Source organism: Pipra filicauda, unplaced genomic scaffold (assembly GCF_003945595.2).
Source record: "Pipra filicauda isolate LSUMZ 115617 unplaced genomic scaffold, ASM394559v2 scaffold130_size2058158_pilon, whole genome shotgun sequence".
Taxonomy (NCBI): domain Eukaryota; kingdom Metazoa; phylum Chordata; class Aves; order Passeriformes; family Pipridae; genus Pipra; species Pipra filicauda.
Window position 1 is genome coordinate 973,634 of NW_024103774.1, and position 20,438 is coordinate 994,071.

Consider the following 20,438-nt stretch of genomic DNA (forward strand, 5'->3'; position numbering starts at 1 on the left):
CGTGCTGCTGTTCAAGAGCAAAAGAGAATTATTCTTTTTTTTGTATGTTTTTGTGGTTTGGCCTTTAAGAGGTTCAAAAATCCTGGAGAGCTCAGGCACAGTAAAATATTCCAAGTCCCTCTGAATTTGAAAATGCTGCAGATGACGGGTTTCTAAGTTACAAGGTCTGCAACTCAAAGACAAGTGGGTGATGAGCCCAGCAACTACAGTTAGGTAACTTCATTCCTTCAAGAATAACTGTAAATGTTCTTCAGAAGATGACAATGAGTTTTAGAGACTAGTTAGAAAAAATATGTATCAGAGGGTGAATATGCAATGTACTAAAGTAATCTCCAAAGCTAGAGTAGCATCACTGACAAATCATTCAGTCAGGGAACCGAAGCTGGGAAAGCTTGCTACTGGGACACCCGTGGGTATTACTACCACAGTGGCTAACCTGGAGCTGCTGACACTGTTAAAAAGCCATCGAGAGAAGTCCTTCAGAGCCTTCAGGCTTTAAAGCAACACTTTTGGCCTACCTTAAGCTCTGTCCTGTTGACGCATTACCTCTTTCTAGGTCTAAGGCTTTCTAGGTCTGTAAATATGTGGGCGTGCTTTTGGCAGAGGAAGCCAATCTTCGCTGCTTTTCTGGGCTGTATTTCAGATGTGAAACAGAGCCAGGTAAGCAGGTTGTCTCACCCCTTGTGAACACTGACCCTGCGCCCAGAGGTTTTTGGGGCGTCATTCCTAAGAGGAGTGGTGGATGTGACTTAAGGCAGCGCAGTGCAGGACACTGGTGCCCTGCAAGCTCTTTTGAGCATGCCGGTGACATCCTTGTCACGTGGGGTGAAGGAAATGGAGATGGCCTTGTAAGAAGCAATGGTCTGTTAACAGACATGGGGGAAAGTATCTTGTGTCCTGCTTACAGCCTTGTTATATGGGTGTGCAAGGAGGTGAATCTATACAGGGAATTGGGCTCCCTGAACACCGACTAGATGGAGAAGAGCAGCGGGCAAAATCACAGGGCACGCTGTGTACCTGAAGTGGGAATGCACACAACTTGTAAAATCAGGCACATGAGTCTCAGAAGGAAAACTGGCATAATGGACAAGTTGGTTTTGGCTCACACCAATATGTGAGGAGTCTTCTGTGTAGCACACCTTCAGCTTTTGCCTCTGGGTAAGCCTGATCCTGACTGATTTTCACCAGTGCAGCGGGATATTAAATCACAAAGGACCAGGCTTTGAGTAGCTGAAAGAAAAGGAAACTTCGTTTGATGAATTCAGAAGAAATATTAGCACCTTTCTGGTTTTCTTAGGCCTAGATAAATTTAGGCTGATTTTCAATGAAGATTTGAATGGTAAATTCACATTACTTGTTCTTTTGTATTGTTGCTGGTCTCAGGGTTGTCGTTGGTAGTTTTGATTGGGGTTGGGTTTTCCGTTTTGTTGGGTTTTTGTTTTGTTGTTGTTGTTTTTGGGGGGTTTTTTGTGTTTAAAAAAAACCCATGTTGGCTAGCAGGAGTTCTTGGAGTCAGTGTATGGCAGAGGGAAGCGTCACAGAGATTTTCTAAATGACTGTTTTTCGCATCAGCGGTGTGCGGTACAGACACCTTCAGTGGTGGCTCCACACCGCCATTTGGGATGAGACTGCAGCAATATGCTTTGCCATCTGGGGATCCGTGAGGCAGGACTGTGGCGTTCCCTTCTCATGCAGTGGAGGTTTGCGCTGTGTTACAGCAGTAATTCCTCACAATTTATCCACCCTTTGCTGATGGGGCCAGGGGAGATCTCCTTATTCAGTGCCCAAAAGGACTGTGTGATTTTTGGAAATAACCGCTCAGCTTGCCTGAAGGGAGAGCCTAAAATAGACAGCCAATTCAGGGAAAGCATATCTGTCTGCACATGAAATCAAATGCATGCCCGAAAACACTGTTCCTTTAGTGGGGCAAAGAAATGTATGGGAAGCTTATATCGGTGCTGCACAGGCACCAAGAGGACATCTGGTGGCAGCTGCCTTCATCTGTGAAGCAGAGCTAAGGTAGGCAAGTGTGCTCATCGCTATTTGTCAGGTGCCAGGTTTAAAAGTCCCAAGTCAGAGGCAATTTCTAATGTTCTATAAGTAAATTTATTTTAATCCTCAACAGGCTCTTAGAGAAGGATTTTTTGATGCAGTATTGCAATATCAAACAACTCTCCCCCAGTTCAGTCTCTTGTAGCTAATTTACTCAAATGATGATTGGAGTTAATAGGAAACTATTAAAGCTACTGATATAGAGAAATCAAAATTACCCTGGCATTAAAGCATTTTACTTTTTCGTATGACTTTGTTTCTGTTAACTCAACTCTGACAAGAAGTACCTTAAATATGAAATATTCCTGTTGCCTGCTTTGCAAGTCCATCGGTCACAGCTAGGTAACTATTACGTGCTGAAAATGCAATCTTTAATTAACTTGGAGGAATAGCTGATTCATTAATTGCTGTGTGCAACTTTTGGAACTTGTATTACATCCTCAAACATGCTTTCTAAGCCAGCAATAAACCTGTTCAAAGCAAATTTTAAAACTCGTGGTTTAAACTTGGTAGGAGTAAAGGTTAGCTCGGGTATCAAGTGATGAGAGACACACCTAATTTAATAACAATAACAACAAGAACAACTAATAATAATAATATTAATAATAATAATAATAATGCTTCAGCACCAGCTCTGCAGACACATCACTTCCTGAAGAGAAATGCTAATGGACCTTTTGGGTTAATCCAACCACTTTTTACTTGAAAGCTGTATTTAAGTTGTGGAGTGGCTGTGAAATAAAACCCCCAATGCAAGAAGCCTGGGTGTTGCTGGCTGCCAGGTGGGGATTTCCCCAAACAGGTGGGCGATGCTCTTGCTGAGCAGTCGCCAGCACTGGTGCTGGAGCAGGCACACATTACTGGCATTGGCTGGAGCGACCCAGAAGCACGTTAGGAAGTTACGCACGATGTTTCCCGGAGCAGGGATAAGGCTTGGACTTTCTTGGCAGGATGGGAGGGACTAATCCGTGCAGTGGTACTTATATTGATTTGTAAGGATTGTTCAACTGGGATTACTCGGCTGGGTATTATGGTGTTTAATCAGGGAGGGAGAACACAGGTTCCCTAAAGGAAAGAAATAGATGCTTTGACTGTTTTTAACTTTGTTTTTAATAGCTTTAGATTTGTAAGACACGTACGACGTAGAAGGTAACTCTTCTCATCTGTATGAATTTTTAACTCCTTTTTGAAATATGACTTGTGTAGTAATGTTTATTTGTCTATATTTGATTTGCACTTTCATTTTTTATTGTTTTTCTCTGACACAGGTGATAAGAATAAACCATCCAAGTAAAACTTAAGAGAATCATTATGAGTAGAAATGTGTATATAGGAAATGGTAGAATAAATTGGGAAAAGTAATAATTTTTATTCATGTAAGCATTAGTGAAACACATAATATTTTAAAGTTTTCTATTCTGTTTCTTTTATGTAGAAGTATGTAATCTTAATTAAAATGGAACTAAACCTGACCTTTGCTATGTCAAATTGCAGTTTGTACTGATACAGGATATCTTCTTATAAATATGGCTGTCTAATATAATATGCAGTCTGCCAAGCATTTACCGTGTGGTCAGCAGACAGTATTTCAGTTCATGTCCGCATTGCTACCCAAGGTTATGCTTCCTGAGTTCTGACTGGTAAGTATCTTAATGGCTCAGTGGGCTAACATGGTTTTTGCCTGTTTTCTGAAAAGCTTCAGTGAATTTTCTGGGGGTTTTTTTGTTTTTTGTTTTTTTTTTTTTTTGTTTTTGTTTTGTTGTTTGTTTGGTTTTGTTTGGTTGTGTTTTTTGGTTTTTTTTGTTTGTTTTGTTTTGTTTTGTTGGTTTTGTTTGTTTGTTTGTTTGTTTTTTGTTTTTGGGGGTTTTTTTGGTTTTTTTTATGGGCTGCACAGGCTAGGAGCCCATCTGCTGCCCAGCTATTGCCCCAAACATGTTCTCTTGAAGGATAAGGGACAGTCTTTCTATAATCATCATTTTGGGATGTATTGACAGGACTTGCTTTCTCAGTTTTGCTATTGAGGTAATGCACCAAAATTGAAGCAACCAGTTAGCCTTACCAGGAAGGTAAGACTTGAATAGAGAATGCCTGTGTAAGTCAGTCTGTCTGTCTGTGTCTCATGCATTCCCCCATGTTCACTGTCTTTTTTCTTTTTCATCCTGAGTTAAGAAAGGGCCACAATAAGGCTATAGATTCATGACTATTCCTCATATATCTATAATTTAAACTTTAGGATTCCCTCTGTTCATAACTACTTTTGGACCAGGAAAATCCATCTGGCCTGCTCACTGTGTGATGCATCACGTCCTTCACCAATGTAACCACTCAGTTACATTGGGTTTTTTGAGGATTAGTCTACTCCAACCCCAGGTTTGACCTTTGAAAGAATGCACCATTCTGCCCACTATGGTGCTGCTTCTATCCTTGATGTTATTTCCTATCCTCTGGGTAACTGAGGCTGTTTTGAGTTTTCCCCTGTCTTGATAAACACAAACAAATAAAGGCTTTCTTTTTAAGGTCTTTCTGAGCCTTTTTCTTAAATTTGTGAACTAAAAGTAGGTAACATGAGAAAATGGTACAGGAAAACCACTGAACTTCATGGAAGAAAGCTGCAGATGTTACCAGTTTCTTGAAAATTAATCTTATGGCTGGATTTTGTAATCAACTCAAGTATGACAATTTCCCAGAGCTCTACTTAATCTGATATTCTGCTTTAAGTCATGTGTTTACTCAGTGTTTACTGTGCAGTAGTGGTTGTGCAGGCATTGGCCTGAAAAGAAAGTTTTGAAAGGCCATCAGCTGCTTGTGATTGCTGTCATCAGTCATCAGCAATAACTGCACAAGGGTGTGGGGTGCTCACCCAACAGGAGATGGGCAGTTCCACTGTCTGTGCAGTCACACGGGATCAGCTGGTGTCATGTTTGCCTTTGGGTTCAAAGTTTGACCTGACGGTTTTTTTAGGAAGATATGCTTTCTTCCTACATTGTTTTGTTTGTTTGTTTGTTTGTTTAGTTGGTTGGTTTTGTTGTGGTGGTGGGATGGGTTTTTTTGTTGTTGTTGTTTGGTTTTGGTTTTTAAAGCTGCAAATTTCCTATAAGAAAATGGGTATCTGGAAGATTAAGTTTCAGTTCTGCTTTACGAAGGGTTTATGTGTGTCTGGAAAAGGGACTGGCCATGACTTAAATATTTTAATCCTATCTCTTATAGTTGTAATATACATAATCAGAATTCTAGATGGTTTAGATGTTTTCCTTGGATTTCAAACCCCCCTCTCATAGTGATGCCATTAGTGCTTTAACACTTGTGAGTGTCTTAGAGTAAAGCAAGGATTCAGCAGTAGTGGTGGTAGTAGTGGTAGCCACCTACAGCAATCGTCTGTCAAGGCAACTAACATCCATCCATGCCACAGAAGGACCAGTGTGAGTCTACAGTTCTTGGGTTAGAAATGGGAGCATGCACACTGGGAGGCACTTCTGAACATTGTCTGTGAATAATTGCAGCATCATTAAAGACAAAACCGTTAAAATCTCCATCAGAGACATGCCTTACCTTAATTTGCCTCTGGAATTAAATGAATAAGCCCTCCTTATCCACTCCCCCTCCCCACAAATGCCTAGCTTTCATTGTATTTACTTTTTATGATGTCAAGCGTTAGATGTGTGACCTAGACAAGAACTGAATTTTCCATTTTTTAACCATCCATTTTTTTCCATGAGAATTCCCGAAACTCATTTTATGCACTAGTCTAAGGGTACAACTTCATTCCTTCCTGCTGTAGGGCACCTATAGCCAGTTGCTCCTGTTACTTGTTGAAACTTTGATTTTTTTCTACCAGCACCTTTCATATGTAGCTTATTCCTATAGTTGTTACCTAGCAACATTAATTTTGTTCAATTTAGTTTGTCTTCTATTTCAAGAAATCTATCAGGTTTTAAGAACATATCTAGAGTCCAACCATGAACATGTAGAAAAGACATATCTATAGAGGGAATTCTCTCCAGTACCTGTAATTAATGTACATACATTTGGTGTTAGCCATCACAGCCTTACTGGCAGAAATGGAAATAGATGCATGTGCCATTTAAAAATTACCCAGAGGATACTGGAGCAGTTACAAGTTCGCTGTTGATTTCTCTGTGTGGTGTTTCAGTGTGCTCAAAGAGCACAGATGCCTATCTCAATTTCACGCTCTTTTACCAACCGGCATCTCTGTTTCTTGCCCTTCTCTCCACGTCATGGTCCATTTAGCATTTTGGAAGCTGCACATGCAATGATGTGACATTTTCTAGGCCCGCAACCATAGTTACAGTACAAAGTAGAGGATTTCACTTGAGCTAAAGAACATTAGAATGTAATAAAGGAAAGGAATCTTCAGTGCAGAGTCCATAAGGAGACTTACAGGGTGCATAAAGTTTTGGGGTTCTGGCTTGTAATTTTTAATTCAGACTGACCACTCTGGAGTTGGTGATGCCTCTGGGACACGAAGTTGTGTTTGTGTCTTCTGGTTTGACTTGAAATGAACAACAAACCTCTAAGCTTCTAATGTTCAACCAAGGCAGTCTTGATATTTTTATAATTGGGTTTGACAGCATTCTCTGATCTGGAGAACAGTGAGAGAGCATAGGGTTTGCAAATATTTTTTATATTGTCTTTTTTTTCTTGTGCAAAACTATCCACCTGTGTGGAGTTTTCAAGAAATTAGGAGGGGAGAGACTGCATAGAATTGGAGCTGATATTGGGAACAGAGGGTGTCATTCAGCTGTAACATCACTGTAGCGGTCACTGTGGGGGTTTTAAAAAATTGTAAGAGATCTGCTTATTATCCTCCACCTTCTGTTGCATGCATCTCTCAGAAGTGTACAAGCTGCCAAGTGCTAAATGCATGCATCTGTAGTGGGACTGTAGGTAGCAATTGTACAAGAATTGCAGGTCAGAATAGTCAGCTGGTGCCTGTGGCATTAGTGGAAGCTGGAATCAGACTATGGAGGAATGCGAGACATTTGGGTGAACATAGGAAATGTAGTTACATGCTCAGAGGGAAAAAGTAACAGAGGAGTATGAGTGTTACCTAGAATGGACTTCTGTTTGCATTGTTACAGCTGTGTGTTGTCAGCAATAGTATACTTTCAAAAAGTTTTAATGACTGAGATTTCTGAAAAAATCCTATCAAAACAGCATTTGGACGCAGCACTGGAGGGACATGCTGCAGTTCCTATATGCAAGGGATCCCCTTAATAAGGGGTTGTCTTAGAAAAGGAGTTTGTATACTCATCACTGTAATCGTTACCTGAATTTTTGATCGTAAATCATGAGATTTCCACAATACCAACATCCTTGCAAAACATACTTGCATCACCAATATGAATCAGAATAACTTATATGCAGTTTTAGAGGATTTGAAACAGGATACTGAGGTGGATACCACAAGTTTTTTCCCCCTTTTCAAATTCTGGTTAAGTCCTTCTGTCCATTTTAATATAAATATATTTTCCCTGTATCACCTATAATTTACATAATGTTTGACTGCATCATCAGTGCAGGATGCTAGGATATCTACAACTTGTTCCTTTTCTTTCATTGTTTCCATCTGTCTCCTAAGGTGTGCAGGAGGGCCTGCTAACCTGAGCTAAACCTGAATGAAATCTTACAGTAGTTATATCTTAGTTTCTTTATTTTGTCAGGGTGGATCTTGACTGTGCTGCACTGAAACTCATTTTGGGGAACTGATTGCCATAGTTAGGTTGTCAAATAGGAAGAGGTGATCAATCAACAGCTGCATTACTGTATCAGATAGTTGTTTATATACATGCTGTTAGGCTTCATATAGTACCAGACTTAATTTCATGGTGGCAGAAAAGTGGTACAGCCTTTTTATAAATCTCCTACTCAATTCCTAGTAACTCTCGCATCAGTATTCTCTGTGAACTGATACAAGGGATAATGCTGGATGATTAAATTAAAAAATGAGCAAATTAGAAGGAAATTATTTATTTTTTAAAATAAAAGGGTTTTACAAACCTCTTAAATCACAGCTCACTTAAGTCCTGTTATGTTTTTTGTAGCGTTTTCTGTGAACTGTAGACCATGTGTAAAAGGGGAGGGTATTTGCCAAACTGCCATTGAGGACATGAAATGCATCCTGGTCTGTAGTCAGAAGCTGAGATTCTTTCCATGTTCATCTTTTTTTTTTTTTCAGTAAATTTCTGCAATGCAAAAATGAGCCCCTTGACAACCATGGAAATACCTGCTTTCTTTGAGAGACTGGCACAGATGAAGATGAGCAGGGATCATTTCAGCTTTATGTCGCTTCAGAATAAGTGGGATCCTGCTTAGTCTTGTTAGCTGAGCTTAACATGTCAAGGCCAACAACTACCAAAATAAGTAAATAAATGAGGATCTAGGGGATAGAGAAGGACTAGAAGGAGAAAGACAAATGGGACATGGTTAAACACAGATTAAAGTTTGCTCAGGCCTAATTTAGGGGTTATCCCTCCTATGGCATGCTCGAAAACATTCAGAAAGTATTCAAAGTGCTTTGTTTTAGTGGAAGATGATAGCTTAGCTCAATATCTCAGTAGAGGTTTTGTAACAAAGTTTCATTTTTTCCTTGGACTGAACTCTCAGATTTTTTTCTTGTAATTGAAATCATGATTTACTTTACCAAAAATATTACTTGCAACATCCAGCATAGCTGGTTTCTGAACAAAGCCAAAGTTTAACAAGTTGCAGGCAAAGAAACAAGATGAAGTTCAGGCAGCTGTCGGTGTATGCACTTTGGTTCTAGTTTGAGAAAGAACATTGCTTACAGAAGAGTCTATAAAACTGCCAGTACCCTGTCAACCATCAGAAGTATGTCAGAGCTAGGTTTTGCAAGGTTTTCCTTTTAAAAGTATAGTCAAAAGCTGTTTGCATGTTTGTGCATGGAAGTGGTAAGCTATCATCTATGCTGTTCAGCTGAAGCGAAAAAATAGCCCTTGAATATCCACTTTCATACTCATTGATCTTATGGCAGAATTCAGTACAGATTAAGGAAAATATCCTTTTGTAGCCCTGGAAGTGCATGTCTGCAAGATAGCTGGAAATCTAGAGGTTCCTCAGCTACCTGCAACTCTGCTTGATAGATCCTTCCAGGTCAGTCACAGAATTTGTGTGCAAACACTTAGAGGGCCAGCATAGTGCCATGCTGGCTGAAAGCCCTATGATTTGCAAATTTTGCTGCTGACTAGCAAGCCTCCTCAAAGTCAGTTTTGCCAGCTTTTTTTCTTCCCATGTAGAGTGCTTTTGATGGAGGCTCACTGGTTGGTGGAGAAAGATACTTTGAAGGATTGCACTATGTATGAAATACCCTTCTGAACAGTATACCTGCAGATGGTTAAAGTAGTTAGAAATTCCATGGATGGCATATTTCATTTTTATTTAGTTAAGCTCTGTAGAGAACCATCACAAGTAACATACTGGATTACTTGGCAGGCTGAGACATCTGCTGGCACTTCTGAGGTGTAGGCTGAAGCAGTGAGGTTTCCTATTGCATAATGCTGAAATCTCTTCCAGACGCAATGGTATTTAGTAGTAAATGCCATTGTATGGAGATGAAGCTGTATGAAATTCAAGATTGTAGGCTTTGTCTTTAAAAAGCATAAGGATCTGTGCTCCTGCAGAAGTTTTATAGCAAGACTGAGGGCTATTATTAGCAGTGCTGCACCCACAGAGAAAAGGAGTTGACAGAGGAGTGAAACCAGATTCTGGACTTTAGTGCAACATATTATTAGGAGAACTCTATATGCACCTTGTCAGTGCTTGTCCTGTTGGAAGTTGAATTTAGCTGTGTAATTGATATACTTAAAAGCTTGCTAATGGTAATTCAATGCTATAATCTACGTACTCGGTTTGCTTACTGTTTTGCATGAAGTGCCTCGTTTTATGCATATTAGGCTACATTGGACACCTTTGTAACTATTTGATTTTTTAGGGATAGCTTGAGATGACTCTTAATCGCTCCTTCCATGTTACAATCACCTGAAAACTTAATGATCTTGCACACTAATAGCTTCGTCTAAATTGTTAATAAATTAGCACCCTTGTGGACCAAGCCATACGGACTTCCATTGAATGTACACCTTGACTTTCTTCCCTTTCTGCTTTTCACCCTGATAAACAATTGCTGTTGGTTGCTGTAATATATACTCCCTGACTCTGCAGCCAGGGTCTGTCTTTTATGTCTCCTACATCCAACTCCAAAGCTTTTACTGGACAGCCACCTGACACCCTACAGCTCAGTCTTCTGGTACTTTGGATGAGTGATAAAATTCTAAAGCCTTGTAATTTGGCCTCTTTCTCTTTATACTCCTACTCCTGTGGTTACCTTGTGATTGCTCAAGAAGTGTTTTCAATATGTCCTCTCCAAATGGGATAAGAATCTGGAGTAATGAAATTTAAATTGCATCTCTGTCTCAAGATTGCTAAAAATAGCAGGAAAATTATTGTAGACTTTGTCCAAGCAAAGCAAAGCTTACATTGTTTAAAATGCATGAACTAGCTGATGGACAGAAAAGATGGTGTAGCCTAGTGAAGGTGAATCCTAGTAGTGTGTAGTAGCTGTTAAGTACTACAGGTGGAGGAAAATGACCATAAAGAAATTAAAGGAAGCAACCTGTTTATGGGTCATGTGAGGGTTTTTCTGGGTTTTTGGTTTGTTGTTTTTTTTTTTTTTGACACATGTTCAAACCTAGAAGTCCTCTGAGTACATTTTCAGTAAAGGCTAAGTGGCTGTTACTTTAGTAAAGAGCCTACTGACTTTCAGTGAGGAACATAGTATTTAAGGTCACTAAATAAAGCTCAGGTGTAGAGACACGGACCAGCACCTATTTAATTCTGAGCAGATCTTTTGTTCATCGAACACTGAGAACTGGGGTTGTCAGCATCCCAAACAATTGCTGTGTAAATGTCATGTTCAGATCCCATTATGGTTATCAAGGCATGTTGTTGGTGGACAGAAATTCAGTGGTGCTGTTTCAGATTATATCCTCAAGAAATGTGATACTAGTTCAAAATGATTTATGATATCTAAAAGAAAGTAGTACAGTTAGTTGCAAGCTGAATAGCTGCTTCTGGTGGTTCATTTACCTAGAAAACATGGCAAAAGAATGGATATCAGAAAATAAGGTGTGTTTTAGCTGCATAGGACTGTGCAGGTATTTGCTAACTCCATTACTTCTCTCTACTTACCATCCATGTCATAAAAAGTTTTGTGAGATAGAAAGTTTGCAGGCAGCAATGGTATATTTTGCCAGGCCAGTTGGTACAGCTGGAAAATAAGGGCACATTTTTGGATGCATAAAGCTCTGTTTAGTCAGAAGTAGCTGTTCAGGCAGTGGCTGTGCTGTAACCAGAAGCAGATATCGATGTGTGTGTTCATCAGCCCACTGAACTCCTGATAGGGGATGACGTAACTTGTGGCTAGGGAGTAATTACAGTGCTCTGCAATAGGAGTTCAGAGAGTGGTTAGTGCAAAGGGCTCACAGAGTTCTGTTGTCTTGCAGAGTAATTATGATCATTAAAGAGGAATGATTGAGCACAAGTTACTTATTTACAGTGAGGTAAGGTGGCGTATGTGGAAAGGTTGGTGTCCTTTTTAGGGACTGATGTTTCTCCAGCCACCCACACCACATCCCTGGTTGATTTACGTTGAGCTCTTTAAGGTAGGGGTCTACCTGTCACGCTGTAAGAGCAAGGACACAGATAGATCTTTTTATGAAAGTCCTTGGAGTGCCCTTCAAAATACTGTATCACAAAAATATGCAGAAATACAGGGTTTTTTTTTAAAGATATAATGTTGGCTTTCCGATGCATGCAACAGAGGAGTGAGTGTGTCTTCCAGCTATTGACTTCTGCAGCAGCACTGTCTTATGTTTTTTTCTTCTAAATTATTTGGTCTTACCAAGTGTTTATTACACTGGCAAACTGAACTTGATACACTGACAAGCTGAACTGAGATAGTTGTAAATGGTACACTTTTGAAATGTATCAGTAAGAGAAGTGGTGCTTCACATTAGCATTGTCATTAAAAATCCCACCCAATTCTGGTTATATATCCACACACTCACCCCCCCCCCCACATGTATATATATATAAATACTATTATAGAAATATTTCATTCTGCATGAGTAGTTTTCACCAAGGAAGACAAAACAAATGTCCATTGCTGGCTGTTACTAGCTGCCTTTAAATAAATAAATTATTCCTGCAATAAAAATTTGCACTGTTAAATATAACTATAAAATTATGTGACAGTTTTACTGAAACTTCGTCTTTGCTCTTGCCATGTTTCTTTTATCTGGGACTTCCAGGTGCATTACACTGCCTTTATTTTTTTCTTCCAGATGATGATGTGGACCTAGAAGCTTTGGTAAATGACATGAATTCCTCATTTGAAAGTCTATACTCCACATGTAGCATGCAGTCGGAAACCACTCCGCTCCTTCAAAATGGTCAGCTCAGCCGCAGCCAGCTGCCATCCTCGGGGCCCGGCACACTGCAGCCCACGTCTCCAAGGCAGAAGGTGCAGCGCTCTCAGCCAGTGCGCATCATGGCAGTCAGGTAGGAACAAGGGACTCGCCTCTTTTTTGCTAGCTTGTCACCAAGCAGCTTCAAAGGAACTACATTTTAAAATAGGAGATCCACTTTGGTAAGGAACTGAATAGCCTTAGACTGGACTTTTGCATAGAAAAATGTACCAGGTAGGTGAAGGACATAATATTTCCACGAATTATCATGTAGGTTTGATATATCTGTAGTAGCTGACGTGTGGAAGTGTATCATTGGTACCAATTGGCAGAAATTATAGACATACTTGGATTTGTTTCCAAATTCTTAAAAACCATACCTGTTCTCTCAGGTATGGTGCCTACTGACAGCTTCTTGGTGTTTTTAAACATAAGAGATTGTGTAGATAGATGAGGCTGTGTCCAGGTAGTTTTGATATACAGGAAGTGCCTCTTAGTTATTTAATTGTTCTTCCTTGAGCACTTTCGTCTCACTTGAGTGCATTGTGTGAGTCATTGCCAAAAGAAGAAGTGTTAAAGTTATCCCCCTGTTCTAAGGATGAGGACTGGAATTCAAACTTCAAGTGAAAAACTCTTGATGGTGATGAGAGAGTCTATAGGTGATGTATAGGTTCTTAAAATCTTCTTTTTAGGCAGCAGGAGGAAAAGAGCTCCTGTCAGCATAAGTAGGTAAATAAATTTATTTCCTTCTAGTTAGCAATGTCTTCTCTAAAAAGTAATAATAATAACAAAGTGAAAAGTAATAATATAATAAAAGAAAAATCCCAGATGTGGAAGGGATTGCTTCTAGTCCTTTACATGGATGTATTACCTATAGGAACAGTATTCTTAAGACAGACAGCTTTTCTATTTGAATGGGTAGTATGCGGTAACTGTAATGCAACCAAGTCAGTTGATGATGCAATTAATTCTACAAGTATTTAATACTTAACCTTGAATAGGGCTGTACTAGAAAGTGTACTCTCTGGAGTAGTGTAACTGTTGATATTTTGTAAATATCTCAGTCGAAACACTTAATTTAAACTCTTTTTGCATTTCAAAACTTAGAAACTCTATTTTGAGAACATTCTACCTTTCTGAAGTCTGTACTCCCATACACACAAGAACATCGTGTGTTTTATCATTAAAGAAAATAATGGCAAAACTTTTATTCAAGTTAATCTAGACTCCTACAGGGGAGATGACTGCATCTTCTTTGCAGCCAGAACAGAGTGATTGACTGTGGTCTCTTGAGAACACAGGTTCATATGCATATCAGTCAGGAAGTAAACAATGCACTGGCAGTAGTACAGACACAGCAGAGTGCAGCACAGAGAACTCCCATTTCAAGGAAACCACACCTTTCTAATTGTATTGAGTCTGTGGTTCCACTTCTTACAGTGGAGGTCAGTCAAAAACTTGCAGTACAGTGCACTATTGCACAGTTGCTGATATGTCATGTCTAGTGGTCTGAAGAAATCTTACACTCTCTTTTTACCCTGTCCTACAGGGAACTGCAAACATGGGGAGCACAAAAAAAAAAATAAATCAAACTGGTCAAGTAGTTGTTGGAATGTAGACAAGCAGTAGTTGTCATAGTTATGGTTGGAGCCTGCTATTTATGGCAACCCCCCAGATGTCCAAGGCTCATTTTGGAACACTGAGGCAACTGAATTGCAGGACAGAGTTACCTGTGGAGCAGATTTCATAGTAGTTAACATTATCAGCCCCTGGGTTCTGGTACAAAGACAGTGAGTGTACCCAGAGTGGGACACACCGCCAGGGGCAAACCCAGCAGCTGTCTCCCAGGCAGCTCTGTTAAGGAGGCTGTGCTTGCTGAAGGCATGGGGAAAAATGAGAGCAAATTGAGTTTTTAATGATTTGTCCTTCAAATACAGAAGTTAGTTGATTATCTCTGGAAACTTCCATGATTGCCACTAGATGGTGCCTTCTGCTCAGGCCTTGAAGGGCAGACTGCTGCAGTCACCTAGTGCATCTTCAGTGGTGATGCCCTGGCATTAGGGAAACCTAAAGCCATCTATGTGGTCATGAATAGGTCTTACAGCTTTTCTGGTAGGCTTTAGTTTTCCTTTTTGTTGGTGTGGACAGTGCAGGTGTATTATAAACTGGAGCTTGAAACTCTTGTTGGTCCTATGTATACTCATGAGGCACATTTCAGTAGGTGCAAATTTACCTGAACAATAACTGTACAACTGGCATAAGGTGGGAGGGTGTAATTGCAGCTTATTGCTGAAGCTGTCTTTGCCTTTTCATTTCTCCAGAAAATGCCGAGTTGCTTGGAGATAGAATCTGGTATTATAAAGAGGTGACAATACTGTTTCAGTCTCAGCTTAGAGAACTTTAGAGTGGGGTACACATTTGTTTTCAAATCCGTGTGAAATTTGGCTCCAAGTGACAGCTGTTGTGTTCTCCTCTTTCACGTTGGTTTGGAAGAGCTTTACTGACTTTCTGGCACGCAGAGCTTAACCTTATAAGCTAGTGTTTACAACAGTAAGAGTACAGATAGATATTTCTGTTTATTTTATTTGCACAGTTCCCTAGTTACTCACCCAAGTAATCAAATTATAAGCAACAAAACAAGCATAAACACCTAACTGGTCATTTTTCAATGCAGTTACCTTCTTAGCTCTAGCAGGTGCTGTAACTGTATAGTAGTTGCTTAGAAAAAAAGTGGGTTTGACCTTGTCTTTAGTGTCAGTCAGAAATGGTGGGGCAGGAGATCCAGGTCTAGTGATGCCAGTTTGCTCCTCTTAATGCTTAGTGCTTCTGTGTCTATAGGCGTCTTCAAGAAGAAGAACAGCAATTCAGAACATCATCATTGCCAGCCATCCCAAATCCCTTCCCAGAACTTTGTAGCCCCGCAAGCTCTCCAGTGCTGGCCCCTGGATCTTTACCTCAGAGTCAACCTGCTAGTAAGCATGTGAGTATGGGACAAAGTTTTGGGTCATCCATTTGTGTGCAAAATAGCAGTGGACTACTTCATTTTGAAAGCAGAAAAAAGCTTCAAGATAAGTAAAAACACTTGTAGACTTTGTCTGTGAGTAGGGCAGCACTGGCCGAGAGAGTATCTTCAAATAGGCTTCCTTTCCTAAAAGGCTTGTAAGAATTAAGTGTATAAATGATGTAAGCCTCTTTCAGATAAAAGCATGTCGTGAATGAAGCAATAATGTCTAATGTCTTTCAGATTTTGTTATTCAATAGAAAGACTTGCTAATTCAGAAGTCAAGTTAATTAGCTTAGAGTTGGAGGAGGATCTGTGCATATTATACTGTATGTTCTAGGTGCCACAAAAACATTGAACAGGTGGATTCTTTAAAGTCATGGTGGTGCTTTATTTTGCTGTTTTTCATGAAGCTGCTTAAAAAGCAAAATAGTGTTCTTAAGAGCATGTAACTAGGCACAGCTCCTTGTTAATGGGATTTAAGGGGAGTGCTGTCCCATGGAAAGCTGGTGGAGTCATTCTCTAGGTTCTTGGCAGTGAAGATAGCACAGACTGAGTTGCCATGTGGTCCAGAGCAATAACCCCAGCAACACTGCAGTTTTTCTTCTCTGTCCTACTCTACCCTCTGAGAAATAGTCATCTTGTTTTGTATTGTTCCTCAAGCACACTGAAACACTAAAGCTGGGCTCAAAAACCTTTATATAGTAAACTGTGTTGACTTGCATGGGAATGAAAGGATAGGTTACTCTTACTGACCATTGGCTTACAGCAGTTCTGTGCTCATGTACCTAAAAATATTAAGAAGTTTTGCGTCACTGTCCAGTTAGTTTGTAATTAGCTCCTACATCTGCTCTGACAGATAAATGGTTTGGGTGGACAGTTCAGCTACAAGGAGTAGACCCTAATGTTTGCCCTTGCATGTTCTGTATTGCGTTACATTGCCATGAACAGCTGCCTGCTGTCTTGAAAGACACAGTGCATCTTCATTGGTTTTACTGTATTTCTTACAAATACAAGACAGGCAAATAACCAAATAATGCACTGGGAAAAAATTGAGTCATCCTCTTGGGAATTTAGCACAGGGCCCTGTCAGAGACCTAAGCAGAGAGGATGTTTTGCCAAGGCGGTGTTGATCTGACTCTCAGGAGACAAAACCAAGGGCAATTCTGCCTCCTAGCACTTGCCAACAGGGACAGCAGCATAGCTGTCTTTCTGAAACATACTGTAGTTGCTGATGAACCTATGTTTACCTCTCCAAATATTTCCTGGTGTGATGGTTTCAGTCTAGGCCTTCCTGGAAACCAGCTTGTAACCAGGAAGGAACTAGGAAGGTGACCAAGGAAGTATTCCATGCTATTCCTTTACGTAACCTAGGGTATAAATAAGGCATGGATAAGATAGTTCGCTCTCTTCCTTTCCGGCGAGGTTCGAGAACGGTGGGTCCCTGTTTCGGTCGGGCTTATCTGGAGCCGAGGCCTACAGTGACTGCTGTTATCTGCCACCCGTGAGGGGAGAGCCAAGGGCCGTGTCTAGCCATCCTGCCTGTTCGAAGGGAAGTGGTGAGATTTTTGCTAATTTGCCTTCGGCTGGTTGTTTGACTTGTGCGGTCCTTGCCCCTTTTTGTCCTTCTCCCTTCCCTTCCCCCCCTTCCCCCCCCCCCCGGTGTGTGGTATTCTCCTTTTGTGTATCTGTCTCATATATAAAACATATATATATATACATATTTTTGCTATAGCTTTGGCTGCTTGTTTCTTTTTTCTCTTTCCCTCTCTGGGAGGCGGGTCCTCGTTGTCGAGTTTCGGGGGACTTGGCGGGAAGCCAGCTCGAAACTTGCATACCTGGGTTCAGGGATTCTTTGCCTTTTAGCTGTATGTTTTATTAAAATTAACCAAGGCACCCTAAGCAGTGCTTTGTAAAGTCTTAAGGAATCCTCAATGATCTAAGAGTCAGTTTTTGATGGAATTTAGAAACTAGTGGTTTAACAGCAGATAAATATAAAAGTAATCAATCTTTTAATGTATGTGAGGAGATGGCTGTGAATACAGAATAAAAGATTTTTCCTAAATTTTACTTTATAATTTTTTAAAAAATTAATCTACCTAATTTTAAAATGTAAAATTTTGACAAATGTTTTAAAAGCCTAAAATGAGAGTTTATATTGTGTAAATATGATTGCAGCTAAATTTTTTAATCAAAGACAATCCATCATAGTGGTAAAAGCTTTCAGGGTACAAGTTGAGAAGGTAGAACATGTTGGGCAATAGAAGCTTCTTTTGTAGGTGCAGATATACCATTCATTTCAGCTTGTCAACTCATTGGAGGCAGATGAGAAACACTGGCTCAGGGTGAGGGAATGACAGAAGAGTGTTCTTTCCCTCTCTAATGAATTATTTCTCTCCCTTTAATAAAGAGATAGAGGAACAGAACTGAAACCCTCCCTAGTTTTAAAGTATTGATGGACAAAAGTAGAGTAGGTTCAGTTTTTTGGGAAGGAAGGAAACTTATTTTTATACCTCAATTTTAAACATGGAGCGTTGTTGGATAACAAAATAATCTATCTGATCAACCTCCTTGTAATTTGTGTTTAACCCAGTTCTAGTTCCCTTCAGTGGAGTCTGCTAAACATCATGAGTAAAAAAATCAGTAACTTAAAAAATGTTATACATCTTTCCAACTTCACCCCATTGAAAAAATGTAAAGTTTAGGAATTTGAGTAACTTATTTTAGGACATGCTCTGGCTTAGATAATGTCCATAGATACAAAATAAACTACTGTTTAAAAAAAAGAGTGATGAGCTTAAAGTTAGTTAGTTAAAGGACTGCAATAGCATGTTTTAATAGCTGGCGAATAGTTTAATAGTTAGTGAAAATAAGTTGTGCTTTAAGAAAAATATAAATACAATATTGAATGCAAACCAAGGTTCAATATCAAGATGCTTAATTTCAGGTTCTCTGCTCGTAGATTATAAACAAAGATTAAATTTGGAGAGTGGAATGAGCCATTCTAATTACCTGGGATATATGAGGTGTTAGTGAAAAGTGATTCCTTTTGTGCATCTGAAGGTAAATAAGCAAATATCAGTTCTGGCTAGGGGTGCTGCAGCTCTGATCACACAGGGCATCACAACACACTCATGGCATGGAGGAAGTGTTGTCGTTGGTCAGCTCCTATCTAGGGCACTTGACAGGGACACAGGTTAATGTAGCTTTAGGGGATTTCAGAAAGGAGTGGATATTTTGTTTGCTGACCATGTGAAACAGTGGGGGGGTCACTGGAAAGCTGGGATGTCTGATACAACTTCATAAGAAATGCAGTGTTCTTAATATTGTTCCTCATGGAACACCTCAGTCTTATTTTTAATAACAGTAAAATACAGCTCTGCAATGATAAAACCTAATAGTGGTTATGCAAGAGGAATTTAAAGATCCAGTCTTGTTAAACACAAAAGAGTCTCATGTCATATTGTCAAGCCTTAGCATAAAGAAATGCCAGTTCTGTTCAATTTTTACTAAAACTTTTTCCTAGTATGTTGTTCCCTATAAGAAAAGGATGCATGTGTGAATGAAAGAGTGAATAAAGGAGCTTTTAGGTCATAAAGCTTAAATTATATTTTCAGCTGAAAAATGGATATTGTCTTTTCTCATATGCAAAATTTTATTCATGCAGCTGGAGCCTGAGATATAAATTTCTTGTTGCTTCTGAGTCTTTACCTTGTTTTTTCATGCAGTTGCCACTGCTTTTTTTTAACAAGGGGTTCACAGCATTGCTTTAAAGGTAAAAGCAGTAAAGCAATGAAAAATAACTGTAACAAGCCTTTCTTACCTTTTTGTGGTAGTTTTTTTTTGTTATCTCATGATGATGAAGCATTTTTTTATCTTAGTCAAAAAATTGTGCATATCAGGAATAATTTCATTTTTTAAAGTATTTTTTATGAGATCTGTGGGGTAATGGTACTAATTTCACCACAGCAGGAAGCAAGATGCCACCTCTGGCTCTACTGCCAGTCAGGCACTGAATACTGCTTTTAAAGCTGATGGCTGCAGCAGCATACTGTAGCTGCTCCCCAGAAGACAGAGAACAGTGAGAAATAACGGGTCTTCTATATTAGCACAAAACTAAAAACACATGTAGACAAATGGGATCGTCATTTAACAGGAGAAGCAATCTGGGAGGTAAAACTGGAATGTTAAGTTTATTGAAATCATTCCAGATTTGGGTTTGGTTTGTTTTTGGGGGGTTTTTTGTTTGTTGGGGTTTTTTTTGTTTGGTTTGGTTTGGTTTTGGTTTTTTTGGGGGGGAGTTGTTTTTTGTTTGGTTTTTTTGTTGTTTTTTTTTCATTTTGTTTTGTTTTCTTTTAACTCTGAATAATCTTCTCTGTTTTAGAAAAAACCCTTAAATTTAAAGATCTTGTAGATAATTTTTTTTTGAGCACACATAGGTTGAAAAATTGAAACATAATTTAGTAGTAAAAGACTTAGAAAAGAAATAACTGTGAACCTTTGGGTTACGTTTCAAAGGCTATCGTGCAGTGAACAACCTCCACAGTGGCAGTGTCTACGCTAATACTGTTTTGTGACTAAACACATCTATTGGTAGACATTAAGAAATTACTTGTAATTAAAGGATACATGCTTCCTTGGAGTTCAGCAATATGATCCTTTATTACAGGTCTACAGGTGGAAACAGGCCACTGTGAGCTAAGCTTTGCAGTGAAAAATGTTAGATGTTGACCTGTTGATAGTGAACAGCACATGGATCTGTAAAAATTGGCACTGCTGAACTTTAGTAATGTAGCCAACCAGCTGGATGAAAGCACCTGAGTACGTGGATGAAAAGTACCAACTACCTGTGCTGTTTGAGCCAGTAGCTACTTCAGGTACTG

General features: G+C 39.5%; 1 protein-coding gene across 2 annotated transcripts in view; it reads left to right on the top strand.

The window, feature by feature from the left end:
- The window catches only part of GRB10 (growth factor receptor bound protein 10), a 146,297-nt gene that overhangs the window by 76,381 nt on the left and 49,478 nt on the right, over nt 1-20,438 (top strand). For both annotated transcript variants that reach the window (XM_027743560.2, XM_039378186.1), the window contains exons 4-5: nt 12,432-12,648; nt 15,393-15,534. In XM_027743560.2, coding sequence (XP_027599361.1) covers nt 12,432-12,648; nt 15,393-15,534 — 359 coding nt within the window. The remainder of the gene's footprint in view (nt 1-12,431; nt 12,649-15,392; nt 15,535-20,438) is intronic.